General features: G+C 37.3%; 1 protein-coding gene across 4 annotated transcripts in view; it reads right to left on the bottom strand.

The window, feature by feature from the left end:
* Positions 1-12083, bottom strand: part of FBXO38 (F-box protein 38) — a 58711-nt gene that overhangs the window by 43595 nt on the left and 3033 nt on the right. For all 4 annotated transcript variants that reach the window (XM_015141202.3, XM_015141205.3, XM_001104379.4 and 1 more), the window contains exon 2: positions 3979-4169. In XM_015141202.3, coding sequence (XP_014996688.1) covers positions 3979-4106 — 128 coding nt within the window. In that variant the 5' untranslated portion in view covers positions 4107-4169. The remainder of the gene's footprint in view (positions 1-3978; positions 4170-12083) is intronic.

Here is a 12083-nt window from a genome sequence, read left to right as displayed (position 1 = left end):
CTCAAATGAAATAAGATCTTCAGACAGAGATTCAAAGCTAACATGCATATATGGTCATATATGGTCATACAGCTTTTTACTAAAAAGATAAGTCAGCAAATACTTGAGTATCCAAATAAGGTATTGAGCTCCCTCCACAGGTCATTTGATAAAACCTGCCTTTCTTCTTTTGAGTTTTCAAGGACAAAGAAAATCTAAAAACAAACCCCCCCCCCCCAAAAAAAAAGAAAAGAAGAAAAAAAATAAGTGCTTTTCAAGATGTGATGAGAAAGGAACCTGAGAAAGATCAGAGAGAATTACTCATTTTGAACATGGGCAATATTATTGCATATCTTTTACAGAATCTACTTCCTGTAGGGACACTTTGCTCCCTCTCAACTCCACCCTCCTGCTCCTGCAAACTCTACTATCTTCTCCACCAACAAATATGTATGCTAGCTATATAGTACACAATTTCTTTTCCCAGATTTTTTTTTTTTTTTTTACCTTTTAGGTCACATACACTGATAAAAGTATTGCATAAGTATTAAGACACCTCATCTGAATTACAGCTTCCTCTTTTCCATTCTTCTTTATTATCTTTTCCTGAAACTTTCAATCAACCCTGACTTTTGTTCTGTTATATATTCTGAAAGGTCTATTTTTCTCTCTTAAGACCCCTCCACACACACTTAATTAAATTTTTTGAAAAGTTAAAGCTACCTTTACCTACTGAACCTGTATTGCGTCACACTCCACTCATTGTTTCACAACAACCTTAAGCGGTAACTAGCTGGTTCCTGTTTGTCATACAGCTCTCTCCCAGTCCTTTTTCTCCCCCTCTCTGACCTGCTGTGTTCCCTACCCATCTCTGGCTGTTAACTTTAGCCAATGAGAAGCACCAGCTGGAGGGCTGCAGGTGGCAATGCTGCCTTTCTACTGCTGCTAATCCCGTAGATGAATTCTTCATCGCTTACTTGTTCCGTAAACTCCACCTACACCTCTGTAAATAGTCCCTTCATTAAATTATCTTCAAATTCCAGGCAAGTGTATTTTGTGTTATCTGTTGGCACTTCACTGACATAGTAGACACTATTATTACTCCATTTTACAAGTGCTGAAATTAGCTCAGAAGAATTAAACCTGCAAAATGTCACATGGCTAGGTAAGAGGGCGAAAGGGTCAGGAATGGCAACACAGCTTTGTCTGACACTATCTGAAAGAAAAGTCCACATATGCCCGTTGAATATTCATCTGATCCATTTTTTTTCTACTTCTTGTCCCTCTTCTTACCCCTTTAAAATGATTTAAATCAAATCTTATACAAAATAAAGCATTACTGCTAGCCATAACTTAATTTAGTCTCTATAACTTAGATTATAAGTAGAATTTTTCAGAAACATGACAACACATTTTATAAACAATGAAAAACATTAAATTTGCTTTCTAAATTAATTTTGCCACTGTAATATTTTTCTCCTAAATATTGTTATCCAACGTATTTGCCTAGGTTAGATTTATACTCCCTTTAAATACAAACAGATGAATAATCACAAAATCAAGATTATTTTACATCATATTTTCCCTAAGAAGTAACATGTTTTTTCTTCATAGTTACATAGTCAAAGGACTAGAGTTCTGAAGACAGATCAAATATAACACTTTAGAAAAGAGAGCATAGCAGGGACAGCAAAGATTAGGTTTCTTGTAAGGAAAGCCATAGTTTTTCTTGTTTTATGAAGACATGTTAAGTAGTTACTACACCACCACAATGAGTCCTCAAATCAAAATTTTGGAAGACTAAAAATGAAACAAAATTTAGTTTGTTTTCAGAATAAATACATGAAGTTCAAGAACTAAGTTCATGGTTCTTTCTACATGCTGTGAAATGCTCTGTTTTCTTCATTGTAACCACCATTATATCTTGACTTGATTCCACCCCTTCCATTTGAATATTCTGTTTGAACTGCACAACGTTATCTGATCTATTTTCAGTTTAGATTATGGTCCAATGGCCAGGTGTGGTGGCTTATGCATGTAATTCCAGCACTTTGGGAGGCCAAAATGGGAGGATTGCTTGAGGCCAGAAGTTAAGACCAATCTAGGCAACAAATCAAGATCCTGACTCTATGAAAAAATAAAAAAAATTAGCCAAGCACAGTGGTGTGTGCCCCTAAGGCAAAAGGATAGCTTACGCCCAGGAGTTCAAGGTTGCAGTGAGCCATGATCATACCCTGCACTCCAGCCAGAGTGAGACTCTGTCTCAAAAAAATATACATATATAATACATGGTCCAATTTTTTCCTAGCATTATCCAACTTTATCCCTAGATGCAATTTTACCTATGCTTTCTTAAAGAATTCTGAAGGATTTATTGTTTAATTCACTGATCCACTTTGAATTTAGCTGTAAGACATGAGATAAAAATGCACTTTTATTTTTTTCACCAAATGGTTTGTAGGTTGAGACATCGTTGCTGAATAGTCCACCCAGCTTTTCCTCACTGATGTGAATACAACCTTGTCATAAACTAGATCTCCACATGTATTTGAATGGAGCCTATGTTTGTCTCCTTTACCCAACTGTCTGGCTTTCTTTTCCAAAACATTTTAGAATGTAATTGAACATCTAGTAGTTGTAAGACTCTTTTTCTGAAAATTTTTGGCTATTCTGACAGACTTTTTTTCTGCCAGATGAAAGTTAATATCATTTTGTTTTGTTAAAAAAAAAAACTACCATTTTTAATTTGGTCTTCTAATCCCAGACAGAACTGAACTAGCAAAAACTACAATGTGTCACACAATAACAAACTGCAGGAAATAATGACATACACATTTATATTAGAAAAAAAAATACAGTGCCTAGGATCTCCTAAAATAACTGTTCTTGCTATTTTAAAAGTTCATAATCTGCAAATATTCATTTACAGAAATTCAAAACATTCTTAAGAACTTCAAATAAAGAAATTTTTCATAGGTAAACAACCTAAAATAATGGAAAATCCAGATGCTTAGAGAAGTTAATTCCAACTACAATTGCAGAAAACAGAAAAACTGAAACCAATCTAGATGTCAGACAAGGGAAATGATAAGTACCATGTTATTTATACATTCTATAGAATAGTAAGCAGTAAAAAAAAAAATTATGAAGACCATGTAGCAATATGAAAAGAGGCAGAATAACCATTAACATTTACCAAGCATTTATGCTTTCAGTGTGCTAAGTGTTTAATGCATTATCTCACTGAATCCTAATAATACTGCCACTATGTCTATTATTAGTCTTGAGCTAGCAAATAATGAACCCAGGATTCAAACTCAGATCTCTAATTTCAGAGACAAAGTATGTTAGAATTTGTTTATTTGAATTATAGACATAAGGACAATAATTGAAAGAAGAGAGCAGTGGAAACTAGAATGACAGTTTTCCTTCAAAAAAAAAAAAAAGTTGTTATAATGCAGTTTGGGTAAAAATATAATTTTTTTAGAAGTCTTTTTGTGTTGTGCTCATAAAACAACTTTAATGTATGCACTGCATTTAGTTATGATGGGTATTATTTCAGAAAACTTTGTTACAATCACTTACACGTATGTTTCTCACTGAGGGTTGTAGTCAGAAAAAGTCAGAAACACTGCCTTATATTGTGCAGTGTACACACATAGTGCTGTTATAATGCAGTAACAAAAGTCAACAAATCTATTAGTCAATAAAAATTCCAAGAAGTCTAGAAATGTTAACAGTCTAGAGAAAGGCTGTCCAACAGAACTATCTGTGACAAAAGAAATATTACTCTGTTGTCCTATACACTGTGTCCACTAGCCACATATGGCTACTAAGCACTTGAAATGTACCCATGCAACTGACGAACTAAATTTTAAATTTTTACTTAATTGAAATGTAAATGCTGCATGTAGCTGGCAGCTACCACATTAGACAGCACTGCCTCAGGGTTTGCTCTTATCCATTCCAGGTAGGTAAGTCAACCAAACACAATCTTACCTAAAAATATGGCAAAGTACTTCATGTGAAAGTTGATTCATATAGTCCTTTGTTTCATCTGCTGTCATTTCTTCTGGAATTTCATTATTCATGATACATGTTTTCACACTTTTCTTTCGTGGCCCCATTGTTGTGCAGTCTCCAGTATCAAAGAGAAAATCTTCCTTTTTGTTTACTTGAGTTTAAAGTACCTGAAAAGCAAACAGAGAATGAAGTAGTCTAAAAAAACACACCCCCTATTAAAACACAGGTTAAACAATGTTTATTCTCAAACACACACAGGCAAAGGTATCATAATGGTACATATCACATTCAAATTAATAAAAACATTAATTTGTTCTGTGCAAAAAGCACAGAACATCTTTTTCTGAAGATGAGTGGAGAATCAACTTCTGAAGATAATGTAAATGTGCATTATTTAGAATGAGCAAAAATCCAGGAATCATGAGTACTGTGTTTTAATTTGTACTGTTGCTTCTTAGCTTATTCACTCAATTTCTCTAAGTATCTATTTCTTCATATGTAACATGTGATCATTAAATGAGGAATCAAAACCTCTTCCAGCTCCAGGAGCTTGTGGTTCTAGGACTGCTTCTAACATAGTAGAAACTAGAGGACATTCTTGGGTTCTAATCTTGATTCTGCCCCCAAATTACTTCTATAAACTTGCAACAATCTTTAAAATTCTTCATTCTCTCACCTATAAAGTCAGGGATTAGATTAGTCATGGACCCCTTTGTGAATCTGATAAAAACCAGAGAACTCCTAAAAAATAAACACAAGCTTATATACAATTTCAGAGAAAGAATGCAACATCCCTTCTCCCTCTCTTGTGAATATTGAGATGGTATTTCACTTTTGTATCACATGCACATTTTGTTTTTAAAATAAGCTTTAGAGAAGGACGAAAACAGAGAAAATAGGGGAGAGGGGAGGAACGGAGAGTGAAAGCAGAGAGAAAATGGGTTGCATGAGCACCCAGATGGTTTTTTGTTCTATTGATCGGCATGTGGAGTTAACACCTTGACTGTCAAATTGTCCAGGAATTTTAATAAGGAAAGTTTATAGGAAATACTGGTCTCTTTAACATTAATGGCTTTGTAGATGGAGGAGGCACAGGATGACAACCGAAAAGAGGTGCATTCACATTCATTTAAATATGCCTTGGCACATTTATTTTGAATACCACTTGTATACTCTGGGCCAATGTAAACAAAGAGCCCAGAGGCAAGTGGAGATACATAATCAAATAACCACACAAATGAGCTCAGAATTACACAAGGAGGTAACTGCTACAAAGACAGTAAACACAGTTCTAAAGCCTCATATAACAAACGGGCCAGAGCCACTAATGATTCTCCTAAGGAAAAGACAATTGAGCTGATAACTGAAGGGAGAGCATGAATTAACACTGCAAAAAGTAGGAAAGAAGAAAAGCATTCTTGGAGCTACACAGGCATGTGCTGGATTCTGCAAAGGAGCTTGGCTCTTTTAAGGAACTGAAATAAAACCAAAGGTATTAGGGTACAGAGGGTGATAAAAAGGGAATAAGATGAGGCTGAACTGCTAGCAGGGGTCTTAATCCTCAATGTGATAGGAAACTCCTAAGGGATCTTAAAAATGAGAGAAGAGCGATACACTTCAAGAACCCAAGCATTCAGGCATCTCAGTAGAAGAAAGGCACCTGGTGGGCAGAGGGTACTTTAAGTACATGCAGTTCCTGGGGTTCTTTTGCCTCAGCAGTAAATGGACACACTACTAGGCTAAGTAAATCTTCATTATTTCTTGTGCCTGTGTGTGTGTGTTCCAGTCTCTTCTTCCCTCACTGAAAGGTTATGTGCTATTTACTTCTTGAGGCTGTCAGCATGCTTGCCTTTCATACCCCAAACACACACACACACACTCCCTCATTTGTTGTTTCTAACCAGTATGGCCTGAGAAAATAGACAAATCAATGTGTGTGGACTGGCATCAACAGGTACCTCATAGTGTGAGCCTAAAAAATTCTGCAAAAAGTAGGTATATGGGCTATGCTACCCTGAATTTGTGACATGTATCTTAAGTTCTCAGAAGCTTACTCCTACGTTGTCCATCACATTTTGGCTAACAGGCCTCTGGAAAAATAAAGTGCATACTCAGAACTGCCCAAGCTAAAAGAAAAGCTATAAATAAACTCACCTGCTTCTGATTATATTACTGCACACCTTTTCTTGTTTACTGCCCTGCCTGCTCCAAATGAATTTTTCCATCTTATGATAGCTCCTGAAACCTCTGAGGTTACACTGAACATATAGTCAACAAATCCAATAGCCTCTTTCCAGTGCTTCCCCATCTGACCCATTTGTATTATGGGACACTGCTGACCACTCCTTTGAAACCATCTCATCCTCTGGCTCCCAAAGTGACATTCTCCATCCTTGTGGTTCCTCTATGACCACTGCTCAGTCTCCTTTGCTAATTCATCCTCGAGCCCTCTTCTCCATGGCCAATTGTACCCATTCGCAAGGATTTAGCTACTACAAATATATATATATATATATATATATGTGTATATATATACACACACACACACACACAAAGAAAAGCAAAAAAAGAAAAAAATTTCCAACTCTACTTCTTACCTCTCCTGAGCTCTGAACTTTATTTCCTCTGCTTATCAGAAATTTTCACGTCAATAACTTGAACATCCTCCAAAAACATTATGTCCAAAATGAACGCTTCATATCACGAACCCTCCCCCTTCCCAAAACAAAATACACAGATATATGCAAATAAACATACCTATTTTCCTAATGTGTTTTACTAAATTCCTGAATTATAAACCTTGAAATCATCCTAAATATATTCTGATTTCTCATTTCCCACAGACAACTGATTGGCTATTCTTATCAATTTTATCTCAGTACAGTTCTTACATCCACTCCCATTAGTTTTGGGAGTTAATAACATTCATGTGCGCTACTGAAATGGCTTCCTAAATGATACCCATCACTGTATCCTCAGGGTCGAGGAAAAGCTTAGCAGACACTATGCCTGCCATAAGTAATTTACTGAATAAATGCTTACTATGGTATACTCCACACTGAAGCTGCAGTTATCTTTTTAAAACAGCCCTCTGATTTATAGTGCTAAGTGAAAAAAGCAAAACATAGACTACATCTAAAGTATGATTCTAACAACAACATAATTTTAAAAATTAAAAAGATTACCCCCCTAAAACTTTTTTTTAAAAAGTATGATAAAAAAGACAAATATACTGTGTCTGCGTACAACATTTTATGAAAGATGACAACAAAACATTAACTGGTAACCTTTGAGGAGTGGTAACAGAGGTTTAGGAAAGCAGAAAAGAACTTTTACTTTTCATTTCATATTATTCGCCATCATTTGACATTTTCAGATTGTTTTTAAGAAGTACAATATACATTGCCAAACAAAACAAAACAATCGGCCTACAAGAAATCCTGGTTCAGAGGATAAAATATTTCCAATCTAATCTAAAAACACCAGATGTTCCAGTCTTATCTTCTTCCAATCCTTACCACTTGCTCTCAGTATACTCACTCTAGCAGACCAGTATCTTCTTCGTTCCCCCAAACAACCATTGGTGTTTCATTCCTAATATGCTTTTAACTCTGATTGGAAATGTCCTTCTCTTCCCTGCTTTGCCTAGAAAACTGCCTGTAAAAATCTAGCTTAAACGTAAGTCCTCTGTAAAAGCTTCCCCTACTCACGCCTTCATTTGAGCTCCCTGTGGGACTTAACATATGCTTCCATAGCAGTTTGTGTAGTGATTTATTAGTCATGTTTCTGCTAAAAAATCTTGCCTCTAGGTGATAACAAGTCCTTGCTCACAATATACCCTCAAATATCTAACGTATGAATATCCATCAGTCTTTCCATTATTCCATATACATCCCATAGGTTCAAGGCTGCTTCTAAAAACCATTTCATGCTCCTATGGGGCGTTTGCTACCACAGCATTCAATGATCTCAGCAACAAACTTATAGCCCAGACAATAATGCAATCAGATTTTACTCCAGTGACACATATAACAGCTACTCTGTAGCATGTAAAAGCCTCAACACGACTATTAACCAGCAAAGACTAATCCACCCACAAATTACCTAGATGCTCAGACTAATCCTCCAGTTGTTATAATTTAGCACGTATTCAGCTTTAAGAATCCTGACAATTCTTCATGGAGATCATGCTCTTGATTCTTTATTCCTTTAATAAAAAGTTTTTTCTTTTTTTTTTAATCCCTTCTTCCTCCTTTTTCTTCATCAAATTCACACCACCTAATAACATCTTCCTCTGCTGATTCCACCTTTGATTGTTCCTTAGGATTTTACAATGTAGTGCTTTTGTGTGAATTAGATTTAGTAGCCTTAGTGCACAAATTATACTTGAATTTTTAGACTAAATACCCAGAACCTTAAACATCATTGCATTTATAAAACTCCACTTATTGAGAATTAAAAAATATTTACTCACAGAGATGTTATACAATATTACACTGAGGTTAGATCTCCAGGAAGCTGACAAAAACCTTAACCTACAGTATCCTTTAACACTAACTAGCAAAAAGCCTACATTTTAAATTAGCAGGACTGACAAAATTTTAGATGAAACGATTCATATCATGGCTAGAATTGAAGACTTAGGTCTTTTAGTTCTTACTTGGCAGGTGGAATAGTGACACCCCTGCCCTAAGTCTATCTTGGGGAAGGGACTTGTGGAGATGAACACTAGGGTAAAGGAAAAGATCTTTATCTTATATATAGGAGGCTGACAGGACTTACAGCCAGGAGAAATCTACCAGTCCTCTCAAGTTCAAGTAGATGTCTGAAAATGTTCAGGAGATAAAAAGCTTCCTCAGTCAACAAATTTTATTTTCCCCCATCCTTACTCAGTCTTGATAATTGATAAAGGACAATAAAGTTGCTTCAGCTAAAGTTGGCTTCATCTTCATTTAAGTGAAATACCCAGCTGGGCTATGCTGAACATTTCATCTCAGGTACTGATGAATAGGGGCCTGGTTTCCCTATATGAGAAAGAAAACATGAAATTCACACAAACTCCCAAGTAAGTGGTGATGCTATCATTTTTTTTTCTTTTTCGAGAGACGGAGTCTCGCTGTGTCACCCAGGCTGGAGTGCAATGGCGCGATCTTGGCTCACTGCAACCTCCGCCTCCTGGGTTGAAGCAATTCTTCCACCTCAGCCTCCCGAGTAGCTGGGACTACACGCATGTACCACCACATTCGGCTAATTTTTGTATTTTTAGTAGAGACGGGGTTTCACCATGTTGGCCAGACTGCTATCAAACTCCTGACCTCAAGTGATCTGCCCGTCTCGGCCTCCCCAAGTACTGGCATTACAGGCGTGAGTCAGTATGCCCGGCTGGTATCCCTTTTTAATGTGCACCCTTTCTCTTATTCGCTTTTTAGTTGGAAGAGGAACCAAATCAAGTGAGGAGAAAATTGCCATCACTAGTCTTGTGTTCTTTTCTCAATCCTACCTCCAAAATACCACTTGCCACTAAACACCCTGCCTTCAATTCACTTGAGAAACTCAACAAGGCAGAGAAGGTACAAAGCAGTAGCAGGTTAAAAAAAGAGTAAAGGAGGGGAAAGTCCAGTTACTGGCATTAGAGAAAGATGAGTTGGAGGGAGTCTTGCCGAGAAGTCATGGAGCATGAGGGACAGGTGAGTACAGGTATACCTTAATTGTGTTTCACTTTATTGGGCTTCAAAGATAATGTGTCTTTCACAAATTGAAGGTTTGTGGAAACACTGTGTCAAGCAAGTTTATTGGTGCCTTTTTCCAGCAGCACGTGCTCACTTCATGTCTCTGTGTCACATTTTGGTAATTCTCCTTTCATTATTATTATATGTGTTATGGTGATCTATGATCAGTGATTTTTGATGTTACTACTTTAATTGTTTTGGAGGTACCACAAACCATGCTATATAAGATGGCAAACTTGACTGATAAATATGGTGTCGTTCTAACTGCTCCACTGGCTAGCTGTTCTCCTATCTCTGTCCCTCTCCTTAGGCCTCCCTATTTCCTGAGACACAACGATATTGAAATTAGACCAATTAAGAACTCTACAATGGCCTCTAAGTGCTCAAGTGAAAGGAAGAGTTGAACATCTCTCACTTTAAATCAAAAGCAAGAAATGACTAACCTTAGTGAGGAAGTCATGTTGAAAGCCAAGACAGACCAAAACCTAGGCTTCTTGTGCCAAACATTAGCTAAGTTGTGAACACAAAGAAAACGTTCTTGAGAAAACTACAAGTGTTACTCCAGTGAATAAACAAATGATAAGAAAGCAAGACAGCCTATTGCTGATATACAGAATGTCTGAGTTGTAAGGATAGAAGTTCAAACCAGCCACATTCCCTAAGCCAAAGCCTAATTCAGAGTAAGGCCCTAGGTCTCCACAATTCCATGAAGGCCGAGAGAGGTGAGGAAGCTTTAGAAGAAAAGTTGAAAGCTAGCAGAGGGTGGTTCATGAGCTTATGGAAAGAAGTTGTCTCCACAACAGAAAAGCACAAGGTGGAGCAGCAAATGTTGATGGAGAAGCTGCAAGTTATCCAAGATCGACCTTTGATAACGGCGGAAAGGAGCTACAGTACACAACAGATTTTCAGTATGTACAGCCTTCCATTGGAATAATATTCCATATCAGATTTTCACTGCTAGGGAGAAGTAAATGCCTAATTTCAAAGGACAGGCTGATTATCTTGTTAGAGAATGCAGCTGGTGACATGAAGTTGAAGCCAATGCTTACTAACCATTCTGAAAATCGTAGGGCCCTTCAGAATGATGTTAAATCTACTCTGCCTGTGCTCTACAAAAGGAACAACAAAGCCTGGATGACAGCACATCTGTTTACAGCATAGCATACTAAATACTTCTACTAAGATCTACTCCTCAGAAAAGTTTCCTTTCAAAATCTTACTGTTCATTGACAATGGACCTAGTCATCTAAGAGGTCCCTTAGAGATATACAAGGAGATTAATATTGTTTCCATGCCTGCTAACACAATATCCATTCTGCAGCTAATAGATCAAGAACTTTCAACTTTCAAATCATATTATTTAAGAAACAAATTTCCTGGCTGGGTGTGGTGGCTCACACCTATAATCCCAGCACTTTGGGAGGCCGAGGCAGGCGGATTACAAGGTCAGGAGTTTGAGACCAGTCTGGCCAACATAGTGAAACCCCATCTCTACTAAAAATACAAAAATTAGCTGGGCGTGGTGGCACGTGCCTGTAATCCCAGCTACTCGGGAGGCTGAGGCAGGAGAATTGCTTGAACCAGGGTGTCAGTGGTTGCAGTGAGCGAAGATCGCACCACTGCACTCGAGCCTGGTAACAGAGCTAGATTCTGTCTCAAAAAAATAAAAAAGGAAGAAATTTCCTAAGGCTATAGCTGCTATAGACTGTGATTCCTCTGATGGATATGGGCAAACTAAATCAAAATCTTGTGGAAAGGATATATTAATAGCTTAATAGAAGCTATTAAGAACACCTGTGACTCATGGGAGGAGGTCAAAAGATCAACATTAACAAGAGTTTGGAATCCAGTCCTCATGGATGACTCTGAGTAATTCAAGACTTCTGTGGTTATAGAAGGAGCAGGATTGAAATAAAAAACAACGAAAGACTTCAGTGGAGGAAGTTGTTGCAGATGTGGAACTATAATCGTATGGACGCCTGAAGATATGACTGAATTGCTGCAATCTCATGATAAAACTTGAACAGATGAGAGGTTGGTTCTTATAGATGAACAAAGAAAGTGGTTTGATGAGATGAAATCTACTTCTGGTGAAGATGCTGTAAACATTATTGAAATGACAACAAAGGATTCAGAATACTACATCAACTCAGTTGATAGGGCAGCGCCAGGGTTTGAGAGGATTGAGTCTAATTTTGAAAGAAATTCTACTGTGAGTAAAATGCTATCATACATCGCATGCTACAACAAAATATTTCCTAAAAGGAAGAGCCAATCAATGAGGCAAACTTCACTGCTGTCCTAAGAAACTGCCAAGTCACCCCAGTGTTCAGCAACCACCACCCTGATCAG

The sequence above is a fragment of the Macaca mulatta genome, chromosome 6 (genome assembly GCF_049350105.2).
Source record: "Macaca mulatta isolate MMU2019108-1 chromosome 6, T2T-MMU8v2.0, whole genome shotgun sequence".
In the NCBI taxonomy this organism is placed as follows: domain Eukaryota; kingdom Metazoa; phylum Chordata; class Mammalia; order Primates; family Cercopithecidae; genus Macaca; species Macaca mulatta.
The sequence above is the reverse complement of the archived record's forward strand: the minus strand, read 5'-3'. Positions and strand labels throughout refer to the sequence as shown.